The sequence below is a fragment of the Salvelinus alpinus genome, chromosome 7 (assembly GCF_045679555.1).
Source record: "Salvelinus alpinus chromosome 7, SLU_Salpinus.1, whole genome shotgun sequence".
NCBI lineage: Eukaryota > Metazoa > Chordata > Actinopteri > Salmoniformes > Salmonidae > Salvelinus > Salvelinus alpinus.
The window spans coordinates 36273989-36290237 of record NC_092092.1 but is presented as its reverse complement, the minus strand read 5'-3'; the positions used below and the strand labels follow the sequence as shown (position 1 = coordinate 36290237).

The 16249-nt window shown below is 41.6% G+C and overlaps 1 protein-coding gene across 2 annotated transcripts; it reads right to left on the bottom strand.

The window, feature by feature from the left end:
- Positions 1–345: 345 nt before the first annotated feature.
- fra10ac1 (FRA10A associated CGG repeat 1) lies at positions 346–15140 on the bottom strand. Of its 2 annotated transcripts, XM_071410084.1 has the most exons (14): positions 15008–15140; positions 14013–14092; positions 13807–13899; positions 13667–13712; positions 13320–13396; positions 13118–13201; positions 12954–13038; positions 11891–11936; positions 3992–4105; positions 3670–3712; positions 3396–3523; positions 1797–1847; positions 1153–1240; positions 346–1045 (listed from the first exon to the last, which is right to left on the bottom strand). In XM_071410084.1, the coding sequence occupies exons 1-14, from the start codon at positions 15023–15025 to the stop codon at positions 1003–1005; spliced, it is 996 nt and encodes a 331-aa protein (XP_071266185.1). In that variant the 5' UTR covers positions 15026–15140; the 3' UTR covers positions 346–1002. The 2 variants fall into 2 exon arrangements, with proteins under 2 accessions (XP_071266185.1, XP_071266186.1); XM_071410085.1 differs by lacking the exon at positions 3992–4105.
- Between the last annotated feature and the right edge of the window lie 1109 nt (positions 15141–16249).

The window sequence follows — 16249 nt, the reverse complement described above, 5'->3', positions numbered from 1 at the left end:
CCTGTATCGTGCATGGAGATTACCCTATAAAGCTGGATTAGCCCTGGGAAAAGATCAGCCAATTGCGTTGCTGTCAAGACCAATGCACTTTGACGCAATTTGAGTAAGCACCTTGAGCGATGTCTGCATGAGGTGTTTCCTGATCCTTATCATCCCGTATCATCATATACAGCTTTTTTATTTTTTTACAGTATACTGCATTAACTACACGACACATAGTATGTAAGACAGTGTACATTTTTCAATCAAGGACAATTCAGAGCAAAATGTTATTCAATCAATGCAATCTTATTTCTGTGACAACATAGGCCTACAGTATTGTAATATGAGATCCAAACGCTTTGATTGGGTAGTAGGGCATATTTATTAGCACAGAGAAACACCGATCAAAGTAGAATAGGTACTATGGTTAACTTCCTCTTTAACCTGCATGAACAGTTATCATGCGTTGACTCAGTGTATCTGTGGACTCCTTTAGAACGAAAGGTAATTACTGAAGATTAAAGCCGTTGTGTCTAATCCCCGGGCAAGGGGCACGCAACTGAACTTCCTGACGAAAAGAACACACGAGCCACTCCAGGCATAATTCACAGCTTCCTAATCGTGGCGCTACACCATCGAACATTGGTTCATATGGTTTGGACATCTATAACCCTACAGACAGAACATTGGTTAACTATAACCCTACAGAAAGAACATTAACGATGTGTTAATACATGCACTTTCCAATGCATTGGCTTTTATTTGGTCTCTCTACTACCATGGTTGAATGTTTTGCTTCCTCTAGTTCTCTTCGGATATTGATCTTTCTTGGGAGTTCTTCGTGGTTTTACATGGCACTCTATGCATATTGTAGTCTTTATTTCAGTTATAAAAAAAAGAGATTTTATTTAGCTTCAGATAAACTAAAATATTCAACGAGGACAACTTCGAACACCAAATCAATTACATCAATGTCTGGACATGTAGACTCTTGCTGGCAGAAATCCAAGGCCAGGGTGGTCAAAGAAACATGTCCTCAAAGTACTCGTCAAACTTCTCCTCACTGGAAGACAGAAAATAGTCACGTCAGACTTTAAATGGCTGGTATTAGTGGCCAAAGGCCTAACAGGACATTGTAAAGGTGAGCTAATGTGAGAGTACTAAGCTCACCTGGACTTCTCCTCCATGGTGGGGGCTGGGCCTTTCCAGTGGTCTGCCTCCGACAGGCTATCTGGCTCCTCACTGTGTTCTCCCTCTGCTACAGGGCAGGAAGGAGACCATACAAATCAGAACATTTTTATTCATCAAGAGATTTTCATGTACTACATTCAATCATAATGCTTTCATAAACAAACACGTGTAACAAGCTTCAACTGAGGGATTGCTGCAGCACATGAAAAAATAGGTACAGCGCTTAAGGTTTGAAGAGGGTCTGAAGAGTCAAGTCCCGACTTAAACTTATAAGAGTAGATGGCCCTTGGTCTGCACCGTGGCTTTAGAGTTTGGCCTTCGTGTGCAACGACTGCTTTTATTTATGTTAAACCAACAACCAAGGGTAAGCAGGCCCATACTTCAAGTGCAGCTGACAGTGTGAACGGACCGAAGCCGCAATAATAGCATGACCGTTGTCGGACTTTGCAGGGAAGACTCCCCTGAGGCTTAAGGGCCAAGCTTGCACACATGTTTTAAAAGGTATTTAAAGGCACCTGTAATGGATGTGGACACTAGGGCCAGTCTGTTCTGCTTGCTCTGAAGGTGTAAGATAATAAACTGCTTGACTTGGTAGGGAGGTGGAGAGTGAGAAGGAACGGTACCTTTGTCTGACTCTTGGGAGTCGTCCTCAGAGTTACTGGGGGAGGAGTGGTCTGCAAGGGGAGAGAGGAACACAGGAAGGGATCAGTCAGTTTAACTTGGACAGCCAACTATGCGCAGTTGACATTGAGTAACAAAAAAAAAAAAGCAACATGACCGTTGAAGGGTCATTAATAAGCTAAAAGTGTTCAGCCAGCTATTATGTAATATCTCAGCTATTATGTAATATCTCAGCTATTATGTAATGAACAATTCCACAGTAAGAGTAACAGTCTGATTTTTCACTTTAAAATATCAAACAAAAACCAATGATTGCAAAGTTAAACAAACCATACAACTCTGTGTATAAGGGCTACTTTTCACAATTTCCACAGAAAACTTCACAAAAACAAAATGCACTTCAAGAATAGCGCAGATGAAAACTTTGGTAACAGAATGATGGTACAAACAGCACAAACCATCATTCTGTTTTTGCATCTGCACAATTCTTCAAGTAAATGTGTTTTTGTAAGGTTTTCAGTGGACATTTTAAAAAAAGTAGCCCTTGTGCATAAAGTTGTATGGTTTGTTTAACTTTGCAATCATTGGTTTTTGTTTGACATGCATTTTAAAAGTGAAAAATCTGAGTCTCAGTGTCACTGTTCACGTGAAATTGCCCTAATATCTCAACACTGTAGTAGGCCTATTTTTTATTTATTTTGAACCTTTATTTAACTATGCAAGTCAGTTAAGAACAAATTCTTATTTACAATGACGGCCTACACCCATCCAAACCCAGACTACGCTGGGCCAATTGTGCGCCAGCCTATGGGACTCCCAATCACGTCCGGTTGTGATACAGCCTGGAATCGAACCAGGGTCTGTAGTGATGCCTCTATCACAGATGCCTTGCCTTAGACCGCTGCGCCACTCAGGAGCCCAGAGTGTACAAAACAATAACACCTGCTCTTTCCATGACATAAACTGACCAGGTGAATCCAGGTGAAAGCTATAATCCCATATTGATGTAACTTGTTAAATCCACTAAAATCAGTGTAGATGAAGGGGAGGAGACAGGTTAAAGGATTTTTAAGCCTCAAGAAGATTCAGACATGGATTGTGTATAAGTGTCATTCTGAGGGTGAACGGGCAAGACAAAATATATAAGTGCCTTTGAACGGGTTATGGTAGTAGGTGCCAGGCATACCGATTTGTGCCAAGAACTGCAATGTTGCTGGGTTTTTCACGCTCAACAGTTTCCCATGTGTATCAAGAATAGTCCATCACCCAAATGAAATCCAGCCAACTTGACAACTGTGGGAAGCGATGGAGTCAACATGGGCCAGCATTCCTGTGGAACGCTTTCAACACTTTGTAGAGTCGATGCCCTGACAAATTGAGGCTGTTATGTGGGGAAACTCAATATTAGGAAGGTGTTCCTAATGTTTGGTATACTCACTGCAAGTTATTCATGGGTGTGAGTCGGCAAATCCTAATTACTTTCACGCCATCAAGACATTAGTACAAACACCTTCTGCACTTTTAATGTCATCACCATGGCCTGTTATTTCTGTTTACCTATAGCCATAGCTGTACAAAGATATGAAACGGTGGAGTCTTGCCTTTTTGCCTCTTTTTATGTTTGTTTTTGTGTTTCTTGGAGCCTTTCTTGGCTCTCTTTGACTGTGGCTCAACTTCATTTTCCTCAGACGACTTTGGTCTTTTTCTCTTGGCGATCACCTCCTTTCTCCTGAAAAAAAAAGGTCATTTGTTTCAATTTTGCCAATCGTCAAACATTAACTGTGACATCTTGACAGCACAAAAAAGGGGCCAGAGACCCCACGTGTTCAATAGATGATGATAAACTGACAAGGAATAATTAGAGATTGAACTTACTTGTGATGATAGTTGAGTTTGAAGGAGCACTCTGGGCAGAGTCCTAGAAAACACCATCTCTGTCAGTACGGCAAACAATTGGAATCGAGGATATGACCTAGGAAATGATTATTGTGACAGACTGCTTGATATCGCTACATTTACTTTTGCTTTTAAGTAAACTAAGTTTATTTCGCATGTCGGAGTTTCCTCAGGGATCACAATGAGAGAAGGGAGTTATTCTCCTGGCTTTACGAATGCGATTTGCTTCAACATGATACTGGAGCGAGGATTTAAAGTCCCAGCCCTAGCTTAGACGGCCAGTAAACAACAGAGCTCTTACGGAGTTTGACCAGTGCGTTTCTCTTCTCTCCCTGCTCCACATAGGCAAAGTTCACCTCCCAGCTCTTCAGGCCATCCTCCTTCTCACAGCGCTTGTTCCCACACAGAAACTGGCCTACAGTGTCAATACAACAGAAACAGGATTCAACTGCATTTCCATACCACACAGAGCAGAGCAATAGAGAGTGACTGAGTAATAATCCGTATAGTGTAAAAACAATGTACTCTCATGACGACCTGCATCTTGCAGGTTTTTTGCAAACCCTCGGAAACCTGCATCTGGGCAGGTTTCATTAAAGAGAACAGACTGAGGGGAAATATTTTCAAGTATATGAAGTCACCCAGTATTATACCTATTTTAAGGCAAATTCTGCACGTAGGATAGTCTGAATACAATGCGCGAAATGCCAATGTAAAGCTCAACAAGGGTGTGTTCCCCTGTGCACTTCATTATCACATATGTCACTACTAATCAAGTCAAATTAGCTCTCAATTGGAGGAAAGGTGCATAAACATGGCTGTATCTCTACGGTTCACACCTTGTTGTGTTACAGCCAGAACTTTAAATGGATTATATTGTTTTTTGTCACTGGCCTACACACAACACCCCATAATGTCAAAGTGAAATTATGTTTAATTTTTTTTACCCCTTTCTCTCCCCAATTTCGTGGTATCCAATTGGTAGTTACAGTCTTGTCTCATCGCTGCAACTCCCGTACGGACTCGGGAGAGGCGAAGGTCGAGAGCCGTGCGTCCTCCAAAACACAACCCAACCAAGCCGCGTTGCTTCTTGACACAATGCCCACTTCACCCGGAATCCAGCCGCACCAATGTGTCGGAGGAAACACCGTACACCTGGCGACCGTGTCAGCGTGGACTGCGGCCCGCCACAGGAGTCGCGAGTGCGCGATGGGACAAGGACATCCCTGCCGGCCAAACCCTCCCCTAACCCGGACGACGCTGGGCCAATTGTGCGCCGCCCCATGGGTCTCCCCGTCGCGGCCGGCTGCGACAGAGCCTGGACTCGAACCCAGAATCTCTAGTGGCACAGCTGCGCCACTCAGGAAGCAAAGTCGAATTCTGTTTGTTGACATTTTTACAAATTAATAAAAAATGAAAAGCTGAACTATATTGAGTCAGTAAGTATTCAACCCCTTTGTTATTGCAAGCCTAAATAAGTTCAGGAGTCACAATTTGCTTAACAAGGTCACATAATAAATTGCACGGACTCTGTGTGCAATAATAGAGTTTAAAATTACTTTTGAATGACTACCTCATCTCTATACCCCAACATACAATTATCTGTAAAGTTCCTCAGTCGGAGCAGGGAATTTCAAACACAGATTCAACCACAAAGATCAGGTTGGTTTTCCAATGCCTCACAAAGAAAGGCACCTATTGGTCGATGGGTAAAAAAAAACAGACATTGAATATCCCTTTGAGCATAGTGAAGTTATTAATACACCCATTCACTACAAAGATACAGGCTTCCTTCCTAACTCAGTTGCCAGAGAGGAAGGAAATCGCTCAGGGATTTCACCATGAGGCCAATGGTGACTTTAAAACAGTTACAGAGTTTAATGTATGTGATAGGACATTGTAGTTACTCCACAATACTAACATAAATTGACAGAGTGAAAAGAAGGAAGCCTGTACAGAATAAAAATATTCCAAAACATGCATCCTGTTTGCTGCAAACCACTAAAGTAAAACTGCAAAAAATATGGCAAAGCAATTCACTTTTTGTCCTGAATACAAAGTGTTGTTTGGGGAAAATCCAATACAACACATACTGAGTACCACTCTCCATATTTTCAAGCATAGTGGTGGCTGGATCATGTTATAGGTATGCTTCTAATCGTTACGTTTTTCAGGATAACAAATAAACGGAGCTAAGCACATGCAAAATCCTAGAGGAAAACCTGGTTCAGTCTGCTTTTCATCAGACACTGGAAGATTAATTCACCTTTCAGCAGGACAATAACCTAAAGCACAAGGCCAAATCTACACTGGAGTTGCTTACCATGAAGACAGTGAATGTTCCTGAGTGGCCTAGTTACAATTATGACTTAAAACGGCTTGAAAATCTATGGCAAGACCTGAAAATAGTTGTATAGCAATGTTCAACCACCAACTTGACAGAGCTTTAAGAATTTTTTTAATAATAATTGTACAATCCAGATGTGGAAAGACTCAAAACTGTAATCGCTACCAAAGGTGCTTCTACAAAGTATTGACTCAGGGATGTGAATATTTCTGTAAATTAGATATTTCTGTATTTCATTTTCAATCCATTTTTTTTTAAATTCGAAAAACATGTTTTCGCTTTGTCATTATGGGGTAGTGTGTGTAGACTGGTGAGAAAAAATATATGTAATCCATTTTGAATTCAGGCTGTAACACAACAAAATGTGTAATAAGTCAAGGGTATTTACTACTTCTGAAGGCCCTGTATATAGGATGTGACTAGTCAGAAGACACCTCCGTTCTGATCAACAGTCAAGAGCTGTGGTTGACCTACCGAGGTTCCTACTGCTGCGGTCTAATCTTATTTTGCACCACCAGGGCTCCTGTTAGTCCTCTTCTCCTGCAGCAGGAGACATGAAGCAGGAAGTGGCCAGTGGCCTTAACCCTGATTGGCTATCAACAACCTGGGTTTATCTTTAGCAGGCTTAATGATGGATCCTCCAGATTGCCCAGGAGGAAAAGTGTCATGAGCGGTCGGGACTGTTCGCCCCTTCTTTCTTGTCGTCCTGCTGTTTAGGAGTCCTTAGACCTCACCTGACCCCAGGCTGCTGGAGCTGGCAACATGCCACGAGCTGCCTTCTTGACATGCAGGCTAATTAACGCCTTATCTGCCAGAATAAAGACCATTCTCTCCGATGCTGACAGCTGTGATTATACTTACCAATGGAAAAGCATAAGCGACAAGAGTTAGAGGTCACTTCTAGAGAGACAGTGTCAACATGACTTTAGGCCGCTGGAGATGGCTACATGCCATGAGCTGCACGTGCAGGCTAATTATTAACACCTTATCTGCCAGATAAGGCTCCATTCTCCCGGATGTTGGCGAGTCGTTCTAACAATAGTAGAAATTGAAATTGTGCACTAATATTGACTTTTAAAAGCCTGTTATATTTAATGAAGTGACCTTTAATATAAACCACATGGAACATTTAATACATCATATTTTTTATATGAACAAAAAACAAAAAATTGGCAAAAAACTATCTGCATTCTGGCATGTTCCACGTCAAGTTTTTTCTGACTTCGTGGAAGATTTGAACCCACTTAACCCCAAAATGTCTCCCAAGTTTTCACCATCATTGTAAAACCCTAGTTTTAATTTAATTTGTGAAGATGAATGTTTATTTCATACGATAACGGATTCATTTATGTTTGTCCTTCATTTTAAGGTCGACCCTGTCACGTAAACTGAACTCTCGTTTTAATAGCAAAAACATTAAACGTCTAATAGTCAAATCATAGTGTAAAAGAAGGTGAGCTGATTCAAAAAGAAAACTTTTGTAATTTTCTTGGTGTTTTGTGGTAGAAAACTGAGAGTCGAGCATAACCCATCAACCCTGTTACCCATAAATAGATGGGCAAGAAACGTTTTTTTCCCCCCAACAAGTACATTTTTGTTACGCTTACTTTCAATTGCCCCTCCCTGTTGTACACAACATGCTTCCATTCCCCCTGTCACAGGGGAGTTATGTCTGATTTAAGATCAAATCATCAACCCTGTTACGGTCGACTGAATCTTTAATTGGCCCTTTTCCTGTTACTTAAATTTTTCTTATTTTGACCTTTTGAGATAGGAAAACATGTTTTTTTTATGAAGTGGAACATGTGCTCTTTATGTCAGAATATTCTAATTAGGTGAAATAAACTGTTTTTTAAAAAGAATTACACTACCAAAAAGGCACTCTTTCCGTGGAACGACTCTGGTAGCGGTGATTATAAAGCATGTTAAGCAATGAAAAGGGAGTTACTCTCTAGGGAGAGGCCCCGGTCTTAGAGATACAGCGTATGACCTCACTGGAATGGATCCATGGCTTGGGTCTCTGTGTCCTTTTAGTTTGGACACACTGTAGCTGGCTTCTATGCCGTGTGACTTTCCAAAACATGCTGTAAAGTTTCACCAACAACTGTTCCCAAAACTAGCCCTTGATCACGACTCTCAGTTCCATTACATTACCCCTAAGAATCATTGGACGAAGGCGTCTTCTGTACGGGGGAGTTTTGTTAAGAGCCTCGACGCTTGGCCTGAACATTAACACGCCGCATCACTTGCGGTACGGTTTTGGAAGCATAAGGCATATCAGCAAGAAATAATTTACAAAAAAACTAAAAAGGTTCAATTGAAACACACCTTTAGAGTTAGGGTTGCCACACGACATCTCCATGTTACAGCGCTTGTTTACGGAAGACAGACAGACGACAGAGGCGACCACCTGTGCTAACTAGCCATCTAGCATGTGCCAAACACCTGTGTATAAGCGTAACTCTGTGTAGAGGAAGTGTAGTTTCACCGGATGGAGGCACTCACAGCTGTATGGATCTGTGCAAAACTGCTACAGTAAGTATAGCTTTTTTATTTGAAGGATTCTTTCTCGCAGACAAAAGACAAGGGCCATATGTTTTGAAAGCTGCATCGCAAGCAATGATTAATGCCGTTTCTAAACGCTCAAACACAGCTTCTGGATTGTAGTTCACATGAGAGATTAACATAAAGAGTTCATGCACTCACAGCATCAGATGTGGATGGTTACAGCCTCCCGAGTAGCGCAGTGGTCTAAACATTCTCGCCATAATAGAGATAAATTATGATTATGTCATAAATAATTCACAAATATTGTTTATAAAAACCAACGCTGATGCTACTTGAGTCAACAGTGATTAAGTGGCCCAACACTCAAAATTGGGGGTCTGCCCGATAAAAAAAAGAAGCATATTTGTCATGTCTACTCCTGCTCCCCCACTCGACGTCGCCAGTTTACTAACCACCGGTCCTGGCAACCCATCACGATGCACACCTGGACTTCATCACTACCCTGATTACTTCCCCTTTATCTAGCACTCCCTAGCATCTCTCTTCAGGCAGTATTGGTTGAGTTTTTATGTCCGGATGCTTCTCTTGTTCTGTACTCTCCATGTTCGCTATTATTAAACTCACCATTTACACCGGTTTCCTGACTCCCTGCGTCTACGTTACGATATTGAAAGACATCTGCTGTTTCAAAGTGAGCAAAATAAACTAATTAGAATATTATATAAACGTACATGTTTTTATGTCTGGGACCTTTGAACAGAAAGTATCCAACTCATGGAATTACAAACTGATTGCAGACAGACATGTCGAAAGATGAACTACTGACCTTGCTTGATCAATACATCTTCACATGTGTACTAATCTCGGTTAATGCAGAACTAAAATCTTGCGTAATTGGGTCTATACTTGTTACAAATGGAGAGTTCTGGTTTGCGAAGTCTCCGCCCTTGCAAAAGGAACCTCTCAGCCAAACCCAATCCTGACACATCCAAACAACCCAGTGACCAAAACCCAAACACCGGAACTACTCGTTATCCCACGCATCCCATTCAGTCTCGACAGATTCTACGGTTTACACTCCAGTCTCATCATGACGTAGGCCCTACGTACTTCAGACTGGGGGATTCTCCAAACACCAGCTTGGTTGGCAACAGTGTTGATTTAGGACACACTTTATTGAATCGTGTCAACTAGGTTTCAAGGAGCACACATTGTCACATGCTAAAGTAGTTGGACACACCATTGCCATATGGGGATGGACAGACTTGGTCTTAGCTAAGACAGATGGCATATAAACAGTATGCTAAGGCTCAGACGGTAAGAGGGTTAGGGGCCCTAGCGCTCCAGCGGCAGACACGAGAACAAATCAAATGTTATGTCACATGTGCCTAATACAATGTGAAATGCTTACTTACAAGCTCTTAACCAACAATGCAGTTCAAAAAATGTAGTTAAGAAAATCATTTAAAAAGTACACAAAATAACAATAACGAGGCTATCTACATGGGGTACCAGTACTGAATCAATGTGCGGGGGTACAGGTTAGTTGAGGTAATTTGTACATGTAGGTACGGGTAAAGTGACTATGCATAGATAATAAACAGCGAGAAACAGCGGTGTAAAAACAAAGGGGGGGTAAATAATGTAAATAATCCAGGTGGCCATTTGATTAATTGTTCAACAGTCTTATAGCTTGGGGGTAGAAGCTGTTAAGGAGCCTTTTGGACCTAGACTTGGTGCTCCGGTACCGCTTGCCGTGCGGTAGCAGAGAGAACAGTCTAGGTCTTGGGTGACTGGAGTCTTTGACCATTTCTGGGGCCTTCCTCTGACACCGCCACCAGTGAGGAGAAGACACAAACTTAAGGCTGAGGAGAGACGGTCCTTCTAACAAAAGCATCGGGTCCTTTTCTTATCAAATGAATGCCGTGCTGTATAGAGGGTGAAAAAAGGTTTATGACCCCTTTGGCAAAACAACAGCTGTAAAAGGCTTGCTATAAAACCTTGTGTATAGTAAGAAAGTGCTGTTGCTGAATCTTTCCTGGTGTGGCCAAATGGGTAACTAACGTTCATTACACATGTTTAGATCAATACTTGACCTAACCCAAAGCAACATGACCTGTGACACAGAGATAGCATGAAACTAAAGTATGACTAGCATTGGCCAGAGAGAGAACATGCCTGGCCTCTTACACATGTAGATGATCGGATTCGAGGTCATGGATTGGTCATTGCATCCCATTGAAGAGGGAATGATAGTACAGAGCATCGGCTGTGAACTTTGATGTTCTGAGTCAGCCTTTTAATCCCGTGGCACTGCCTACAGAATAGCAGTAAACGAAAATACAAGGGCGGGATTAGCTAGAGTGACTTAATCTGGTACAGCATATTGGCTTATTCAGCTTTCTCGGAGTGGCAAGAATAGATCATTCTGTTCAATGCATTACTTAAAGTGTCTCAGTGCACTCACCTTGTAGCATTTCCCAATAACCTGTTCTATTTATGCTTTCTATCACCCACAAAGCTTTTTAAAATAATTCACAAGTGGATAATTGAATGGCTACTATATTTGTGTAGTTACTTCCTAAGTACCAGGGAAGAAGGAGATTTATTTGGAAGCATCAATGGCAGACATCACACATCTATTTGTTTTGGGGAAATACATTTATCTGGTGATTATTTTCCACATAATGGGATGCAATGACCAATCCATGCTCTGGCTGAGAGTTTCCATTTAGGGGAGTGGAGACTTTGCTAGTTTAGTTAGTATCTAGTATCTTTTCTCATACATCTCCCCCAGAACCTAATCGAGCGTCTGACACAATTACGGTAGATTATATTTCTGGGTTTCCGAGATTAATGTTAACCAAAAGTGGTTAACTTTGATCCTGGAGCGCCGCAGGTACCATCGAGTTTTGTTCCAACCAGATACCACACCTACTTCTAGAAATCAGCTCACCAACTAAGCTTACTGACTATTCTTAGTGGTTGGATACATTTCACCCTCCTCTCCCCAGTCGAAATCCAAAGAGGTAAACTAAACCTTATGTGTCTGCCATGTGGTATGACAAGAACAGGGTTGTCAACCCCTGAAAGCTGAGTCAAAGTAAGCACGCCTTGACCTTTATCGCCATCTAGTGGTAGAGTTCCGAATTACTTCTGACTAGAGCTATTGGTTGATAGGTACAAACGTATGTCCCCGACTCCAGGTATTGGCATTTTAATGGTGAACTGTATAAGCAATTAACTGAATAAACAACAAACGAATAAACAGAAAACAGAACTTTCATCAATGTATACATTCATAATGTATAAATGTCTCTGAATTTAAAATGTAATAAAGATTACCTTTGCCAGAGACGACTTCCTTTTCTACGCGCCATCGGAACCCAAACTGGAGGAAAAGTACAGTCATCCTCATTAATCATATAATACCAATAGAATACTATGTATTCACACTTACATAAACACTACCGTTCAAAAGTTTGGGGTCACTCAGAAATGTCCTTGTTTTGAAAGAAAAGCACGTTTTTTGTCCATTAAAATAACATAAAATTGACCAGAAATACAGTGTAGACATTGTTAATGTTGTAAATGACTATTGTCGATGGAAACCGCTGATTTTTAATGGCCAGCATCCCGGAGTCGCCTCTTCATTGTTGACGTTGAGACTGATGTTTTGCGGGTACTATTTCATGAAGCTGCCAGTTGAGGACTTGTGAGGCGAGGCGTCTGTTTCTCAAACTAGACACTCTAATGTACTAATGTCCTCTTGATCAGTTGTGTACCGGGGTCTCCCACTCTTCTTTCTATTCTGGTTAGAGACAGTTTGCGCTGTTCTGTGAATTGAGTAGTACACAGCGTTGTACGAGATCTTCAGTTTCTTGGCAATTTCTCACATTGAATAGCCTTCATTTCTCAGAACAAGAATAGACTCACGAGTTCCAGAAGAAAATGTTTGTTTCTAGCCATTTTGAGCCTGTAATCAAACCCACAATTGCTGATGCTCCAGATACGCAACTAGTCTAAAGAAGGCCAGGTTTACTGCTTCTTTAATCAGTACAACAGTTTTCAGCTGTGCTAACATAATTGCAAAATGGTTTTCTAACGATCAATTAGCCTTTTAAAATTAAAAACTTGGATTAGCTAACACAATGTGCCATTGGAACACAGGAGTGATGGTTGCTGATAATGGGCCTCTGTACGACTATGTAGATATTCCATTTAAAATCAGCCATTTCCAGCTACAATAGTAATTTACAACATTAACAATGTCTACACTGTATTTCTGATCAATTTGATGTTATTTTAATGGACAATTTTTTGGGCTTTTCTTTCAAAAACAAGGACATTTCTAAGTGACCCCAAACTTTTGAACGGTACTGTGTATATATATAAAAATACCACATACCTTGTTTTCTTTATATCTGCTTAGGTCAGCGATACAGTACTCTTTGAAGAGCTTGTCATAGTACTTCTTTGCTAGTTCTTTCTCCCTGATAATAAAAGAGCAGCTATTGGTGACCAATATTTCCAACAGTGGCAAAGAAAAGTATTTTGTTTAACAGTACTTACCATGTCATTTCTTCTTCATCCTCATCCCGCCACAGGAAGCGATGGTTTTCACGCACCACATCCAGGTCCGATTTATCATTGGCCCTTTGGTTTACAATGACAAATGACGTGTCAGCATTTTTTCATATCACACAGAGATGTATCATTATGAAGATCTCTACTCCACATATTAGGCAACATTAAAAACAAAAGCAAAACTTACGTGGAGCGTCTGAGATCCTCCACTTTCCCACCATAATACAATATGTAGTCACTGACAAACTTTTTATGTCTCTCAAACTGAAGGTAAATGGTTAGGGAATCAATGATAATAAAATCATGCATAAAAATAAGGAACTGAATTAATATTGCATCCTGGGGGGGAAAAACAACAGATATTGAACATTGTTGCTGGGTGAAGTACATTCAGGGGGAACTTTGCTGCTATTCTGGCAGGTACACACTCCCAAACATGAATCTTCAATCACAATGCACTCTAACTTGGGACGGGGGACCTTTTATCGTTTTCTTACTTGTGAAAGCTCTTCATCGTCAATTTTAGAAGGATACAGCATTCATTGATATCAGGTGATGACGTCGGTTTCTGGCTTCCTCCCTGTGTGGGAACACAAAACACTTGCAGTCACTAACAGAAAACATAATTGACGCCAGGCAACGATGCTTCATTATGAAAGAGACCGATACTGTACCTGTCATATTCATGAGTGGCAACATCCCTATGTGCCACCTTTGTGTGTCTTGCTTTCTGAAAAGGCTTCCGCAGTAGATCCTCCTCACGTTTCCTGCAAGTCAACATGAATGAAAAAAAAACAGAAGAAAATGTCATGTAGTATCTTGAAGTAGGCTAATTGTTTGGATTTGAGTTTAGATTGCTATATGATCATCTGGCCCTTACCTTTTCACTCCACGTTGAGACGTCTCCCCCTGGCCCTCGTCATCACTGAAGTCGGAGTCATACCCTCCGCCTCCATGGACCTGCAAGAAAGGTAATCTTTCTGTCATCATGCTATATAGCTTGTGAGAGCTTGTTAGGCCCTCGCGATAGTAGGCCTATAATCTATTGTTTAGCCATCAAGCACAGGCAGGCTAATTCTACAGAGATAGGAACGGTAGCTTTGGAAGCATGTGTAACTCAACATGGGAGGCAGGTAGCCTAGTGGTTAGAGCATTGGACTAGTAACCGAAAGGTTGCAGGATCGAACCCCCGAGCTGATAAGGTAAAACATCTGTTGTTCTGCCCCTGAACAAGGCACTGTTCCTATGTCATCATTGAAAATAAGAATTTCTTCTTCACTGACTGGCCTAGTTAAATAAAAATTATAAAATCAGCTTTATCAAATGGCCATCTCAGCAGACTGGATGAAACACCACACCGGGGCTGCATTGCAGTGATATCTGCAACGTGAAGGTCAGGATGTGAGACTGAATTGGTTAGGATGCTGTTTTGTCAACATCTGCAACGTGAAGGTCAGGATGTGGGACTGAATTGGTTAGGTAACTACATTTGACATATAGCAAGGAATTGATCATTTGGAGAGAAATTGGCACTCACTTTACTTTGACTCTGGCTAGAGTTAACGTTCGCCCAAATGTAAGTCAGGGAACTTGCTTGCTAGCTTTAGCTACTTGCTGCTGTTGACCATGGCCATTGCTGTCGACAATATGCATTTTTTTTAGGGCAAGGTACAGTATATAAGTAGCTAGCGTTCTCTCCTAAGTTGCACACAATGTGTAACATGTGCAGCTAGCCATAAAGCATTGAAGCTAGCGCGTTGACTAGGTCCAGATACAGCTAGATATGTGATATGGATGAAACAAATGGATCAAGTATAAATACACTATAAAGTAGTCCATTTTGTCTGACCTAAGATAAAGTCGAGATACAACTACCTTTACGAGACTGTCCATATTTCTTGCCAAGCTCACGATTAGCCTACGGTTTGTTTACATTGGAAAGTCTTCTTCTTCTTTGCGTTGGCAGATCGCATTCCACTTTTAAGGATCATACACCGCCACCTACTGTACTGGAGGCCAGTCACAGCCTACCTACATTAAATTATCTTCATTAGTCCTGTTCCTCTAAGAAAGTGAAATAGAGCCCTAGACACCACTTCCCTCCCCCCACTACACCACCAAAACTCCAACCCTGTCCAACTTCTCTAACCCTTTTACACAATATCTCCCTATCTATGTCATACAGTTCACAAAATATCAACACATGCTCACCGTATCCTCCACTAAACACTCATCACACAGCCCGGTTTCATGTCTCCCTATCATCCACAACGTGGCATTCAAACCTGTGTGCCCAAACCGTAGTCTACTCCACACAACTTCATCTCTCCTACACCCCATGCTCCCCACCTCTTCCTTAACTGACCAGTGCACGTAATAGAATTGCCTCCCCTTACTACTAGCATCCCACTCCCTTTGCCAAAGATCAAGCCCTTTTGCCCCGACCAAGGACTTGACATCCCTGCGGCCCAAACGGGACCTGCCCCCTCTCTCCTCACCACACTCTTAGCCACAACATCAAGCCTTCTCATTACCCTCCACAACCAAATGGGCGGGAACCCAGAAAAAGCTTACCACCACTCCCATCCTCTCCAATCCCATTAACAGCACTATCATCTCCACAAACAAGTCTCCCCTATCTGACCTGCCCGCCTTCACACTACTCAACACTGCAGCCGAATCAGAGCAAATCATCACTCAGTGGTTTTACCTCCTCCTCCACCCATCTCAAACCTATAATCATGTCCATCAACTCGGCTGCATACACCGACACATAATCAGTTAACCGCTTACATACTCTAACGTTGAAATCTGGGATATACACCCCTGCCCCCACCCTACCACTAACTGGATCCTTTGAACCATCTGTATATATCCTTAAAAACGAATAAAAACAATTATCTACAGTAGATATCTCTTCACACACCTTCTCACGTCCTCATCCCATTCTCTCCTACCCTCAATCATATCCACATCTACACTTGGTTTCGTAAACAGCCACAGAGGAACATTCCCCAATGCAATTGCTGGCCCCATCTCTCTCTCCCCAGTCCAAATTCTACCACTTTCTTTAAAAAATTTAATGGTATCCCTTTTTCTCCCCAATTTTGTGGTATC